Source organism: Sphaerodactylus townsendi, linkage group LG02, assembly GCF_021028975.2.
Source record: "Sphaerodactylus townsendi isolate TG3544 linkage group LG02, MPM_Stown_v2.3, whole genome shotgun sequence".
NCBI lineage: Eukaryota > Metazoa > Chordata > Lepidosauria > Squamata > Sphaerodactylidae > Sphaerodactylus > Sphaerodactylus townsendi.
Genome location: NC_059426.1, coordinates 88,544,353 through 88,559,127, shown reverse-complemented (window position 1 = coordinate 88,559,127; position 14,775 = coordinate 88,544,353). Strand labels below are relative to the sequence as shown.

At 40.7% G+C, this 14,775-nt stretch overlaps 1 protein-coding gene across 6 annotated transcripts in view; it reads left to right on the top strand.

Moving 5' to 3' along the window:
* DENND2B (DENN domain containing 2B) overlaps positions 1-14,775 on the top strand; it is a 170,568-nt gene that overhangs the window by 112,828 nt on the left and 42,965 nt on the right. For 5 of the 6 annotated variants that reach the window (XM_048485076.1, XM_048485075.1, XM_048485073.1 and 2 more), the window contains 5 exons: positions 5,404-5,552; positions 8,780-8,995; positions 11,612-11,708; positions 12,678-12,722; positions 14,232-14,416. In XM_048485076.1, the coding sequence (XP_048341033.1) occupies positions 5,511-5,552; positions 8,780-8,995; positions 11,612-11,708; positions 12,678-12,722; positions 14,232-14,416 (585 nt within the window). In that variant the 5' untranslated portion in view covers positions 5,404-5,510. The remainder of the gene's footprint in view (positions 1-5,403; positions 5,553-8,779; positions 8,996-11,611; positions 11,709-12,677; positions 12,723-14,231; positions 14,417-14,775) is intronic. The other variant, XM_048485074.1, reaches the window with a different exon arrangement.

Below are 14,775 nucleotides of genomic sequence, written 5' to 3'. Positions count from 1 at the left end.
GAGACACAGCCCTGGAGAGCCACTGGTAGAAAGAAGCATGCTCAGCCAAGTAGCCCATGCTGTGTGACAAGCCTACATCCGTTAACATCATTGAAGCGGTCTGGGTTTGAGCCAGGCAGCCCCTACAGCATTGCTAGGACCACAAAGATCATTTCATATAGTGTACAGGAGACAATAGTCTTGCTTACTATCCTTCAACTATGTAAATATGCAGTTTGAGAAGCTTTTTGAGCTGTTGTGGATAGCAGGATTTGATCCCCTGAGGAAGCATTTTGGCATAAATATATACTGCTTACATATTTGAAGATTTTCTGTGCATCTTTTGTTATGCCTTGTTTTCACCTTTGCTGATGCCGTTCTTTATTATTCCTACACCACTAATATATTTCATGTTGGGTCTTGGGAAGACCAAGTGACCCTTCAACCTGTACATCTTGATCAGAACTGAAACCATACAGTATTCTTTATAAATGCATTCAATTTTAGAATGATGTTCTTTGCTATTCTAAGGGGACTATTATGGGGTGATTATTCCACAATTACAAACTATAGAGTATAAGGTTTTTCCATTATGCCTGTTGTTATTTTTTCTCTCTGCTTTACCTTCTTACTAAACATTAAGTCTGAAAGGTGTTCCAGGTAATTCAAAACCTTGACTTAGGACATTTTGGTTATGACTAAAAAAAGGCATGACGCTGCTGTTGCTTTTGGATTCTTTGTGCCTGTTGCACTTTGAATTTCTCCTTCTTCCACACTGCAATTCATAGCTGCTATTATTTTTATTTTGTGCTGACTTATCAAGGTGTTGCTGTAGTTTCAGAGTAATACTCGGCAAATGCAGTATTTTCTTTCAAAGATTTTTACCTAATAGGCAAATAAGTCCCTAACTTGTACTTCATTTAAGCTGGGTGTTGTGTCCAGTGGCTGCAAGTTAGTGTTACAGTACAGTCTATACATTTGCATTCCACACTTCTGAGATAATGACCAAGGACTGCCAGAGGAAACATTTCCTAGCTGCAGCAGCTGTCTAGCCCATGCAATGATAACAGCCCTAAAATATTGGTTTATGTGTAATACCCTTTATGGCATTGCCTACAGTTTAAATACTAAAAATAACTTATAATGATGAAGTTAACTTTTATTTTTAATTGTAAGCTGTTCTTGTGCATTTCTATGTTCAAAAAAATATACAATGAATGGAGGGATTTTTTTTGGGTAGTGATTCTGTCCCTCTGTTGCTTCTTAAGGCCTAATTACATGGCATGACTTCCTCACATCTTCATGTCTGTGCAATCAGATGCATGTTGCAAAAATGTAATTCCAAGGTACTGATAAGACAACTTGGATCAGGACTGCAGTGTGTAGGGAGAGATTTTAACCTTCTCCCCAGTGCCACTTTCCTGACCTGAAACAGCCCTGGGGAAGCTATTTACCCCATTGGGGAAACATGTATCCTGCTGGGCTGGACATAAATGGCTACAAAGCGGCAAATAGCAGTTTCCTGAAGCCATTTCAGGTTGTGGAAGCAGCACAGGACTTCAGCATCCTCTCTCACTCCCTGTGTGCTCTGAGTCTGCTTGGAATTAAGTTCCCAGCTCAGGATTTACAAATATGTGTCTGATTGTGTGACCTCTGGGAGGACACATGAAAATCATAAAGTGTACTTCAGCTGTTAGTTTAAGTGACACGCCTTCCTCATTCTCTTGTACTATGCGCATATATTAGGCACATTTGCTGAAAACTCTGGATACTTTCTAATATACAGTGCCATCCTAAGAGTCAACAGACTAACAAGGACATAACTCTACTTAGGATTCCACTGGTAGCACATAAATACACTGATGCTAACTCCTGTCATAAACCTGATTCGTATCATCAAATGCACAAAAAGCCTTTATGTGTCAAAAACAACTACCAGAAGTGTGGCATTTCCTGCAGGAAAACCTATGAAGTAAAGAAGATCTGTGTCTGTGTCTAAACACCAATACACACACACACAGAATTCCTGATTACTGGGAATTCCTTTCATAAATATTTAAAGGCATGGTTATGTTGAGCACTCTTTGTGGGTTTGCTACAGGAATCATTAGGAAACCCCTGACAATAATGCATTCAGTGTTTTCTTTACTATCTTTAAATCCTGGTTGTCCTTTGTACGAATTTGAATATGCGTCACTGTTTCTGATCATTCCACAACAGCCCATCTTGGTTAAGATAATGTCTGCTTTTGGACACTTCCAGGGGTGGCTGGTGACTTTAAGAATTAGGGTTGCTTCAGATACCACTCATTCTGCCAAACGTTTTTTTACCATGCCTTTACTTTTCACCAATCATTCAAAACTCCTTCTACATGTTCTCCCTCAGCAACATCAATGAAAACTCCTATCAGCTCAGATAACTAAATGGAACCTCCAGGTTCAGAGGTAGGATATGTTGAATACCAAATCCTGTAGTAAACAACAGTTTATTGTTGTTTGCTTCTTGCCCTGCTTATAAGTTTCCCAGAGATACTCAGTGATAGAAATAGCTTGCCAGGAGAGACAGTTATTTGTGGTTCAAGACCTAAAAGTGAGTGCAAGACAGGGATTAGGCCTGATCTGATCACTTCCATTAATCTGCCTCCTAACAAAAACTTCCCCCTGCTACCCAAAGGAAAGAAAAATCAATTTCCCTTTCATTTAATTTCATGTTTGCTCTGAGTGGATTCCCTAGAGCCAAACTATACGTGCCAATTTTTAGATTTCATTTACGGTAAATATTTGTATCTTCCTTTTTCCATGGCTCAATACTATACATAAATCTACACAAATATGTAAAGAAACCATCCACAGACAATGAAACCCCACTGCTGTAACTAAGAAGAAGAAGAAGAGTTTGGATTTATATCCCCACTTTCTCTCCTGCAGGAGACTCAAAGGGGCTTACAATCTCCTAGCCCTTGCTCCCTCACAACAAACACCCTGTGAGGTAGGTGGGGCTGAGAGAGCTCCGAGAAGCTGTGACTAGCTCAAGGTCACACAGCTGGCATGTGGGAGTGTACAGGCTAATCTGAATTCTCCAGATAAGCCTCCACAGCTCAAGCGGCAGAGCAGGGAATCAAACCCAGTTCCTCCAGATTAGATACACGAGCTCTTAACCTCCTACGCCACTGCTGCTCCTAAATAAAATAAAATGCAATAAAGTCCCTGCAGTACCTGCAACATTTTTGCCATCATGTCACAGATGACTTATGGCTCCCCTGTAGGATTTTCAATGCAAGAGACATTCACAGGTGATTTGCCATAGGGACCTTGAACTTCCTTAGTGATCCCCATTCAAATACTAACCATGGTTGACCTTGCTTAGTTTCTAAGATCTGATAAAGCCAGACTATGTTGGGCTTTTGCCCAACAAGATTTCTAATTGACTGTTGGAGATTTGGTTGCCTGTACACATCTTTAAAAATGTTGCTTTGGTAGCAGTTGCCACCACAGTTCAAGGATCTACACCATTTTATTGAAGTTAAGCTGTGGCAATCATTTTGTGACTCCACCTCCTGCAGTGGCCATTTTGTGGTAGCCATTTTGTTGCTGCACCAACTGTGCCATGTCAAAATTGCGAATGAGCCCGTGGACTCAGAAAGATTGGGGACCCCTGAACTAGATGGTTTAAAACCATGACCCTTCTGAACTTTGTCCAGTTTTAATCAACACCTCTGTATTCAGGAAAATATTTACCCTTTTGGAAGTTAAGCAAGGCAATTTCTAAAACTATAAATTTTGAAACGTTTCAAATTTTGCATGCTTCCTAGCAGAGTCTTCTTTTGCATTTTCTTTTTTGTTAACTTTCAGGCTTTTCAAATATTACTTAGAGGAGTGGTTCTCAACCTTCCTAATGCCGCGACCCTTTAATACAGTTCCTCATGTTGTGGTGACCCCCAACCCTAACATTTATCCATTTTACAGATGGAGAACACTGATGCAGAGAGTCTTAGGCGACCCCTGCGAAAGGGTCGTTCGACCCCCAAAGGGGTCGTGACCCCCAGGTTGATAATCACTAACTTAGAGTGATATCATTTGTTTCTACACATGGGGAGCATCTAGGTTATTTAAAAAATCACCAAGAATAATCTTTTCTTTAAGAATACCAAATAATTGTCAAAATTAAAGATGGATTCCACATAGTGCAAATGTAACAGGTGTAGGGCACAATACAAACGTGTTTTTTTGGGGGGGAGTGGGCTTCACACAGGTCCTATCCTCAAAATGAGTTTGCCCTGTTTTATTTCCCTCCACCCAGGATTTTTTGAAAAGCATTAAACCAACAATCCTTTTGCACAAGTCCGGGTTGGAAACACTCCTGCCCAAATGGTTAGGCAGGAGACCCTTTATTTCCCTCCCACCCATTCACTGTAAGTTCTGCGCCATCCACTGCCAGGAAGTATCTGCGTGCCATTCTGTGCAGGTCATCCACCAGGTTGTGGGCAGATTCTGTGAGCACCCCACAGGATAAAAATTCCTCAAGCACATTTTCTACCCCGTTCCAGTGATTGTGACCAATCCACAGCAACATATTCATTATTGCCCTGCCATTGCAGTGAGGTCCCTTTTTCTTTTTTCTTTTTTTTGCATGTTGCACATGCGCAGCTATGCAGGTTCAGTCGATTGTATTGTGGGACGATAGGCATGGCTGCAGGGGTTCATTTCTGTATGCCTGTGCAGCAATGTGTTGCAGGACATTAAAAAGAAGAGAGAAGTGTCTCCGTGTGAAGGCATGAAAGCAACCCGGATTGTTTCCATGGGCTCCAATAGCTGCTGAACAGCATGCATGTGAATGGGATAAAGGAAAATGAGTTCCTTCCTACAACCCATTATACATTTGCTGTGCAGAATCCATCAAAGAGAGAAAGCAACATGAATGTGGTATAAAGTGACAGAGGCAGGTAAATGACAGCCTTTCCTTGTCCTCATCAGGAATATACCTTTGCATCCCCCTGTCCTTGTTTGCATTAAATACATTTCATCCTTTACCTCCTGGGCATTAGGCAGGCAGAGCTGAGATAACAGTAAAAGATATAGCAAGAGGGTTATAGTTTTGTGAGAACAGGCCGGTACAATTCCTTTTCTGTGAGAGAGACTGATTCAGCAAGTTGTCTGGTTCTCCTTAAAGTAGTTGTGTTTTTGTTCTTTTTTTTTAACAAGCACTGAATATAAAACTGTAGAGGCAGTCTCGTGAAACTTCTACATTAAAAAGAACCACTGTCTTTCATAGCCAAAATCTACTCCAAGTATTTCCAGCTGCAGTTAGAAGAAGGATGAGTCACACTGGAAACTAAGGAGTTTTTCTGTAAGCATTTCACTTGGTTCACATGATTTTTTTTAAAAAAAACATTCCTATCTGTTTTTCTTAATAAAAATTGCAAAGGAGATTCACCCAAGGAAAACCCGTATGAGGATGTGGAGCTAAAAGGCCGTCATGCAAGCAGAAAATCCCAGCAGTTGTCTGAGAGTTCCCTAGATTCTTTGCACAGGATGTGGACTCCGCAGGACAGGAAGTACACAACACCTCCACAGGTAACACTCCTTGTCTTAATGTGCAAGGCTCTGTTCAGAGCATATACTAAATGGCAACATCTTTCATTTGTTTCCTTCCATAAAAGTACCAAGCACAGGATCTTAGCTAAAACTGTAACTGTAAAACTGTATCTGTAAAGTAACTGGGAATGTTTAAATGGCAAGATGTTAAAACCTTTTTAAATATGTGCATTAAACAACCACAGTTCACATGCTACTTTGCATTTATTTTCTAAAAATGTTCATTGTTCCTTAAATTGTACTATGACATTATTGTACTTAATGTATCAGCACTCTTAGAATTGTTTCTTGGTAACTTATTGAATGGGTTACTATTCTTTAGTAGAGGATAGACCGACCTTGCAAGTTTCTTTATTCTCTGTCTGTTAAATGTTATGCAGGGTTCTCAAATATTTACATTTATTATGGTGCTAAAAATAATGGCAGAAAGTGATATGACCCAGGAAGATTTTCCTTAGCTGGTTGATTTATTAGTCTTATTTTCCAAACCCATTTTTCTACTTATATGTAAATCCCCTTCATTTTAAACATGTTTATGAAGAAATATCCGATTAGTTTCAGTGTAACTCTATTCCAGGCAAATTTCATTAAAATGAGAGCAGCTATGATCTAAATTGGCCCTGACCTGGATGGTCCAGGCTAGTTGGACCTCATCAGATCTCAGAATTAAGCAAGGTCAGCCCTGGTTAGTAATTAGATATGAGACCACCAGGGAAGTCAAGGTTTATTTCAGTGGCAAACTACCTCTGAACGGCTCTTGCCTTGAAAACCCAATGAGTCATCAGAAGTCATCTGTGACTTGATGACACCTTCCACCACAGTCATTCAAATCACTGTATTGGAGAAAAGAATGTAAAGATATGAAATATTTTTGACTCACTGAAAAATCTTGACATATGAGAAATGAGTTTTGCTTTGAACCAGCATTTGGTTGTGAATTGAGCTTTTGTATGTGTTCAGAGTATATTTCCACCCCCCCACCCCTACCCACAAGTAAGATAGGTATCTGTCAGGAGCACAGGTAATTTTAGATACAGGATATTATGTTTCAGTGTGTGTGCTCCATTCCCAACTCTGGGAATCTTGGATCTGTATTTGGTCTGGGGCAAGCAATAGTTGCAAATATTTTATCCCACACTATGGGACAAGGCCTTTTTTAAAAAGACATAAGGCCTTTTTGCATAGTCTTGTTTTCTGTTCAACCAAGTACACTTTATTCTGAAAGTTTGGCATACCTTGTAGCTGGTAAGTGGATACAGTTAGTAGTTTACAGATTATTACAATATTATATTGTATATAATGTATACACACACACACACATATATGTGTATGTATGTATGTATGTGTGTGTGTATGTATGTATGTGTGTATGTGTATGTATATGTGTATGTGTATACACACACATATACATACATGCATGCATGCATACATACATACATGCATGCATACATACATGCATACATACAATATATACAATGAAAGCAAAAGCAATATGATTATCTAAAAACAAAGAATAAACCAACCAGGACAGTTGTAAGTAATAGCTATCAGCAAATTGTAAGTAGTTTTTTAAACAGCACAGTTTTTACTAGTTTTCTTTCTTCAAGCTATGCAGTTTGGCTTCTGTAGGTGAGAAATTCCTTAAGGATGGCACCACTGCTTGCCTATCCTCAGATAGTGTGAATACTTGGAACAGGCTGTAATTCCAAAAACATAAAACATACAATGATGCATTTGTTTCATGGAGTTAACAGTCCTTTTAGCTTCTGCAAGGCAGAAGTTTTATTGAAAGGCTATAGTGTTTTCCGAACATTTAAAATACTGATTTTATTTGTGGGAAAATGCAGTGTTTCCCTCTGCAAACTTTTCAAGTTACTTTCATATGAAGACACGATGTAGGTTGTCAGCCAGTGGCATACTAGAGGATGGGGACATGGGGTGTAATTTACCATAGAGCTTACCCTAAGTGGATTTCGCACAGCATAGTTATAATAAGTTGCAGTCATTATAAATGAACTAGTTTTCCCTTTTTATAAATGGAAAGTGAATTCATTTATAACAATTGCAACTCATCATAAATCTGCAGTGTGGAATCCAACCTAGAGTGTCTGCTGATTCTTAGAGTGGCGTGACATCACTTCCAAGCCTCATCCTCCCCTACTAAGCATCTACTACTAAGGGCTACTGAACAATAGCAAGTCAGGTACTGCTTGTGGGACATCTGGTAGCTATCATTCCTTTTCCATAATCACCTGCAAGCTAAAATAAATTTATGATTGCAGATAGCATGTAATACAGTGTAATATCCTTCATGAAAACATAAAAGAAGCACAAGGGTAACATTCCTGTTAGGTCATTCATGTATAAATAGGTGATAGACTTAAGCTGCTTTTCCAGAAAAATTATAGGTGATCCTGAGATACCAGTGACAACTGGCATCAGAACATTGTTCCACTCACTATCCCTTTATAGCAGCGTTTCTCAGACTCAAGCCTGGGAATCCATGAGGCCTCACAAGTGATCTCAAGGGAGTCCTTGAGTCCTCATTAGGGCGGAAAGGGGCCCCCCTTCATGCCTATTCTGATCATACAAAACCAGAACCCACACAGTTTTCTAGCAATGGGAATGAGGACTCTTCACCTCAGGGGTAGAATGACTTTTACGCTTTTTTGAAAGGCAGGAGGAACTTGTAAAAGCTGCTGCTGCTCACAGTTACAGTCTTAGGTCTACAGTATTAGTTATGCAGAAACTTAGCAAGAAGACTCTATACTGTCATACCATATAACTAAGATGTAAGAACTGAAGCATTATCCTGGAGTTCATTCCAAGGGGCTTTAATTCAAAGGCAGAGAACACGTTTTGCAAGTGTGAAGTCCTGGGTCTAATCCACAGCATCTCCAGTTAAAGATCTCAGATAACAGGACTGGATAGGACATCTATTTGAGTCTGCCTGCTGAAGTAGGGAGTGGTGGGCTAGAGAGACCCATAATCTGACCTGCGAAAAGGCTGTGCCTTGTGCTAATGGCAGAATGAAGATGTGGATGGAAAGGCAATTCTGTCTAACTAGGCCTCCTTATTTGATACCATTGGAAGCTGTTCAGTTTATTTTACTAAAGTTTCTTCAGCCTTAGCATAACTTGCTTTTGCTAGTACAACTCTACAGCTGGAACTGCTAACTCTGTCTTCTTCCTTCCTTTATCTCTCAGCTGCCTTCAAAGCCCAGCAGCCAATCTCTAAGAATTGGGAACTGGTCAGAAAGGAAAAGCCATCGCCTGCCACGATTGCCCAAGAGGCACAGCCATGATGACATGCTGCTGCTTGCCCAGCTCAGCATGGCCTCCTCTCCCTCCAGCCTGAATGAAGATAGTCTGAGTACAACAAGTGAACTTCTGTCCACTCGCAGGCCCAGGAGGGTCCCAAAGGTAATGGTGCCTGCTGTGGTCTTGCAGCTACACACCAGTCCTGAAGATTTTGTTTTACTTTTGCTATGGGTGATAAAGAATAACTTGGATATAGATGACTAGAGTTTAAGGTAAATAAATGAGTCTTGTCTTGTGTTTCAGCCTGGCCTGGGCACAGAGAGAGCATTCTGTTCCCTGTTTTCTGCAGCAAAACATTAGAACATAAGAACATAAGAAAGAGCCTGCTGGATCAGACCAGAGTCCATCTAGTCCAGCACTCTGTTACTCGCAGTGGCCCACCAGGTGCCTTTGGGAGCTCACATGCAGGATGTGAAAGCAATGGCCTTCTTCTGCTGCTGCTCCCAAGCACCTGGTCTGCTAAGGCATTTGCAATCTCAGATCAAGGAGGATCAAGATTGGTAGCCATAGATCGACTTCTCCTCCATAAATCTGTCCAAGCCCTTTTTAAAGCTATCCAGGTTAGTGGCCATCACCACCTCCATTCATATTCTAATAATGCTCAATTTAAGCTATAGCAGCAGGAGATAGGAAATTTTGTTTGCTAAGGGAAGAAATCGCTGATTAAATATAAAATCTTAACAGGAAAAAGAAAAGGGATGTCTAGGTTTACCAGATTTTGCTGAAAGAATGGATTATATTGAGATACAGAAGATTGCTGAAACTGGAGGGATATAGTTTGAGATCTGGATGTCATTCTTATTTATGGTGTGACAAAGTTAAAGTCAATAAGAACATTAATAATCATTATATTAGGACTACATGCCATTCATCCGTAAAATCTGTAGCTGTAAATATAGCAATAAAACATTAGACCAGTAGGCCAGAAATAAAACATGGGCAGTGTCAGGACTACCCTGTCAGTACAGCTTGGCAGGGGGGACCCGTTTTACTGCTTGTAGAGTTTGCCCATTTGGTGGGGAGGGGGGGGCAGAGGGGACCCGGGGATTATAGGAGATGAATCTGAGCGCGGGGCTTTCGTATTCTGGAATAAAGATCTTAGAATGAATCACCTTTCGTATTCTGGAATAAAGGTCTTAGAACGAATCTACAGTCTCTGTTATTTCCAGACTCGAGGGTCTGAGAAGCAGTCCCATCCAATCGGCTGGGCATCTGGCTGCAGCCCACTGCCCACAAAGAGGCTTCCCAGCAGCACTAGGAGGCTAAAAATGCAAAAAGAACCCTTCCTGCTTTTGGGATGTGCCCATTGGGCTTAATGGACTTACACCACCTTTATGGTGTAAGTCCATCACACCCAGGGCTCCCTAGTTTACACAACATTGAAAGTGATGCTGTTTTTGGGGAGGGGGGGCTGAAACATCCTGAAACAGCATCACTTTTAATGTTGTTTAGACTAGAAAGCCCAGATTCTCCTTAAAGGGAGAATCCACCTGTAAACAGCATCACTTTCAATGTTGTGTAAACTAGAGAGCCCAGATTTTCCTAGAGAACCCAGATTCTTCTTCTAAATCCACCTTAAAGGGAGAATCTGGCCTCTCTAGTTTAAACAACATTGAAAGTGATGCTGTTTACAGGTAGATTCCCCCCACCCCACCCCCAAACAGCAACACTTACAATACTGTTTAGACAAGGGAGCCCAGATTCTCCTTTTAAATCCACCTGAAGGGAGAATCTGGGCTCTATGTTTCAGGGTAGATTCCCCCCCCCCCCCAAACAGCATCACTTTCAATGTTGGTTGTTGTGAGTTTTCTGGGCTGCGTTACCATGGTCTGGTAGAACTTGTTCCTAAAGTTTCACTTGCATCTGTGGCTGGCATCTTCAGAGGTGTTTCGCAGAGAGAAGTCTGTTCTACACTGTGTCCAGACTTCTCTTATAACAAACTTCTCTCTGTCTCTCTTCCATTAGCTACCATTGGAAACAATGGGGGATGGGACACCCCCTTTGGGGGTCCATAACTTTGAACTCCCTTAATCAAACTTCACCAAACCTGGTTGGTATCATCAGGAGTGTCACCTGATGACAGCCTGAAATTTTGTTGCCGCTAGCCTAAAAACAGTGCCCCCTGCTGGCTGACAAAGTAAAAACACTAAAAATGTATTAAAAAATACAAACGAACCCACATTTTTCTGTGCCCCCATGTGATCAAATAGTGGGTGCCTGGGACATTTGTTGCCACATGTCCCCATGGTATCTACGCCCCTGTGGGTGGGTATCCCGCTGCTCTAGCTGTGACATTGTGCAGACCCACTGGTCAGACTTTGGGCAACAGTTCTTATGCTGTTGCTAGATATGATGCTAAAGTGACCACAGCTTGTAGACAAATTCTATGACCTAATTTGACAACTTGCAAAATGAGAAAATTTGGATTGTGACAACTAGTTTGCTTTGAAAACAGAGCAAGCTTGGTGAATGTCCTTACTGCCCAGTCCCTATTACGTTTCATTTTTGACATTTTCAAACCCCATAAATTTGACCTTGGAAGCACTTGTCACGTGAAGCCAGGCTGGGGGGGGGGGGATTTTCTAAAAATATGAAACTATTTCTGATGGTTATTGTTAGATCATATCAAAGAACAATAAGTAAATAATATATACATTTGTGAAGACTGTATGTTCACCAAATGTATTCTGAAGTAATGGATGTCCTCTTCTTTTACAGCTTGTACAAAGGATCAATTCTATCTTTAGTGCAAAAAGAGGGAAAAAAAGATTGAAAAAGCTTTCAATGTCCAGTATTGAAACAGCATCACTTCGAGGTATACCTTGAAAACCTTTTGGTCTTGGGAGAAAATATTGAACATCCATCTCTTGTTAAAGAAGTTACAAATATTTCTTAACTGGTTTTATTACATCAGTTTTCCCCAAACCTGACATACAAGGGCAGACGCACGTTGGTCAACACACAGTAAATATGCTACACCAGAGAACGGCAGCCAGCTAGGGTCCCCCAACCTGTGTCTCTATTTAGAACACTCATACTTTACATGCTTACTGCAGGAGACACTGACAACACTGGTGTTGCCACTGCAATTGCCACAGAGTGTAGAGCATCTTTCCTTGTATCCTGAAACTTATTCATGAAATTTAATTCATGAATTCATGAATTCAGTTTAAACTGTCCGTTAAGAGACATGTGGACCCTGTGGTAGAGTTTAACTAAAATAAGTAATTGTTATAATATAAAGCCTTAATACATGTAACTCATGTAATACACGCAACACACATTTTAGACAGGGGGTGGTGGTGGTGGTAGAGGGTGCCACGATTGGAAGTGTGCCCACTCTCTCAAACTCACATTTCAGTGGGGGTCAGAGCAATGAGGTGGGAAAAATGGCCCCGGTTCTGCTGCTGTGGTGTTTTTCACGGCAGTGGAAACACACAGGGGCAAGTGGAGTCACAAAGGGGCATTTCAAAAGAACCTCCAATTTGACGGTTTTTGAAAGTCGCTGGGAAAAGGGAAAATGGCGGTGCAACACAAGGGCAGACCCTCTGCAGCTTCAGGGACCATGAAGAATTCCTGGCTAACAACTATGCAATTTTGCCGTGAAATAACAGCCAAAATATACTTTTTTCAGTTTGCCAATTTATATATGTCCAACATGTTCTTAAGAATAAACCATCTCCACCTTAGTAACTCATTTACCACATATCTGTCTAGTAAATCCCTGAATAATAACAGCATGTCTAAAGTTTTTTTAACAATAGAATCTGTACCTCTATTACAGATGAGAACAGTGAGAGTGAGAGCGATTCAGATGACAGGTTTAAAGGTAAGAAGCCCAGCATGCTTTATCTTCTACCTGCTAAACACCAGCATAGTCAGACCGGGGAAATGATTTTTGCTCTAAATAATTATAAGTCATTTGGAATAGAAATTTCTGCTTGTGTTAGTCTACCTTCCCATTTGGTACATGGTATTTCTTTATGTTGCTTCAGAAAAGTACAAAACTTGTTTGAACAGAGGCAGAAATGGAGAAAAAGCAAAACCTGTGGGAAGCTTCTGAAACAATTTTGATCTTTCTTAGAAATTATTGTCTCAAGTCTCGTTGTTTTGGTCTTATTCGGGACCCAAATATATTTTCTCTGGGCCCAGCATGAACTTGTTCTCTGTAACAAGGGCCCCTACATATACACATCATCTCACAATCTCCTGAGTCACGATAGGAAATATGTACTTTATTTTGGAATGAGCCTACATAGATCATAGCAGGGCAGGTTTGCCAGAGGAATACTAGTAATGAGATAGAATGAAATCTGAAAGGACATCAATCTGGCTTTATGGCTTTACTGCATTCTGTGCAGCTGGTGTTATACAGACTCAGTGAAAGTTGCTTCCCTTGAGAGGGCTGTGTTTTGTCTAGTTTTTCTGTTTCCAAATGTTTAAACTGTCTGTTAAGAGACATGTGGACCTTGTGATAGAGTTTAACTAAAATAAGTAATTGTTATAATATAAAGCCTTAATACACGTAACTCTCACTTTAATACATAATGCTTAATGTGATTTATGAGCATTCATTTTACTATTTGCATTTATTTCCAACATGCCTTTCTATCTCACAGGAACTCAAGGTTGTTTATCATACAAACAGCAGCAAAACACAATAAAATACATATAAACCACCAATTCAACAACAACAGTTTAAAACTGCTGGTGGGCAATAGAACTGAAACTAGTCAAATGTTGTCATGCATAAAACTGGCTTCAGCTGCCTCCTAAAGATTGAGATGTATGAAACAATCTTCCCAGGCCCACCTCTCTGGGCAAGTTATTCCATAATGGTGGGACTTCCACTGAAAAGGTTGTCTCTTGTGTACCCACTAAGCAAGCTTCTTTGGTCTATGAGACAGTCAAGAGGGACTCTTCCTGTGATCTTAGTTCATGAGCAGGAATATACGGGATAAGACAGTCCTTTGATTACCCAAAATGACTTCTTAAGTGGGGGTGGGTGGGTAGCCAGCCACAAAATGATTGCCATAGCATTATTTCTATCACACAGTGAAGGTTCTTGTGCTGTCAGTTGTTGCCAAAGCAACATTTTTAAAAGTTTGCACAGCCAATCAAATCTCCAATAGCCATTCAGAATCCTTGCTGAGCTACAGCTCTACCTGATCCCACCCTGTTCCTAAATATGCTTCACGAGTTCCAGAAAACATGTTGGTGGGTACCATGGCACCCACGGGCACCACATTGGGGCCTTACAGCATAGGACTTTGGGAGATCTATGAGAAGTCAGCACTCAGAAGGCTAACTGATGTTTCTTGTTGTTTTGGTACACTAGCTCATACCCAACGCCTTGTGCACATCCAGTCAGTGCTGAAGAGAGCCCCCAGTTACCGGACCTTGGAACTTGAGCTGATTGAGTGGCAGGAACGTGAATTGTTTGAATATTTTGTAGTAGTTTCCTTAAAGAAGAAACCCTCAAAAAATACACATCTACCTGAAGTTACATATCAGTTTCCTAAGGTAAAAGCAAGAAATATGTTATTTGGTCTGTTTGCTGTGGACATGTTTATGAATCTCAGCCTGGGAGCTGAATGCATGCACAATTAAAAAACATCACTTTGCAAAGGCCAGGGACTGAGCAAATGGACACTGTGCCATATTTTCCTAATGGTGCACCATTCTTAATACCTGACTCTACACACCCCCTTCCAATTCAGAAAGGCCTTGAACTGCTTTGGAAAGAAAGTTGGATTTGGCAATTCTTTTGTGGGAAATAATTGCCACAGAAGTTACCCCTAGGCCAAACAGCCGAATCAGGCCCAATTTGGCTTGGCAATGCGATGGAGTAGCTCCTTATCTCTGCAGACATATTCATCAGC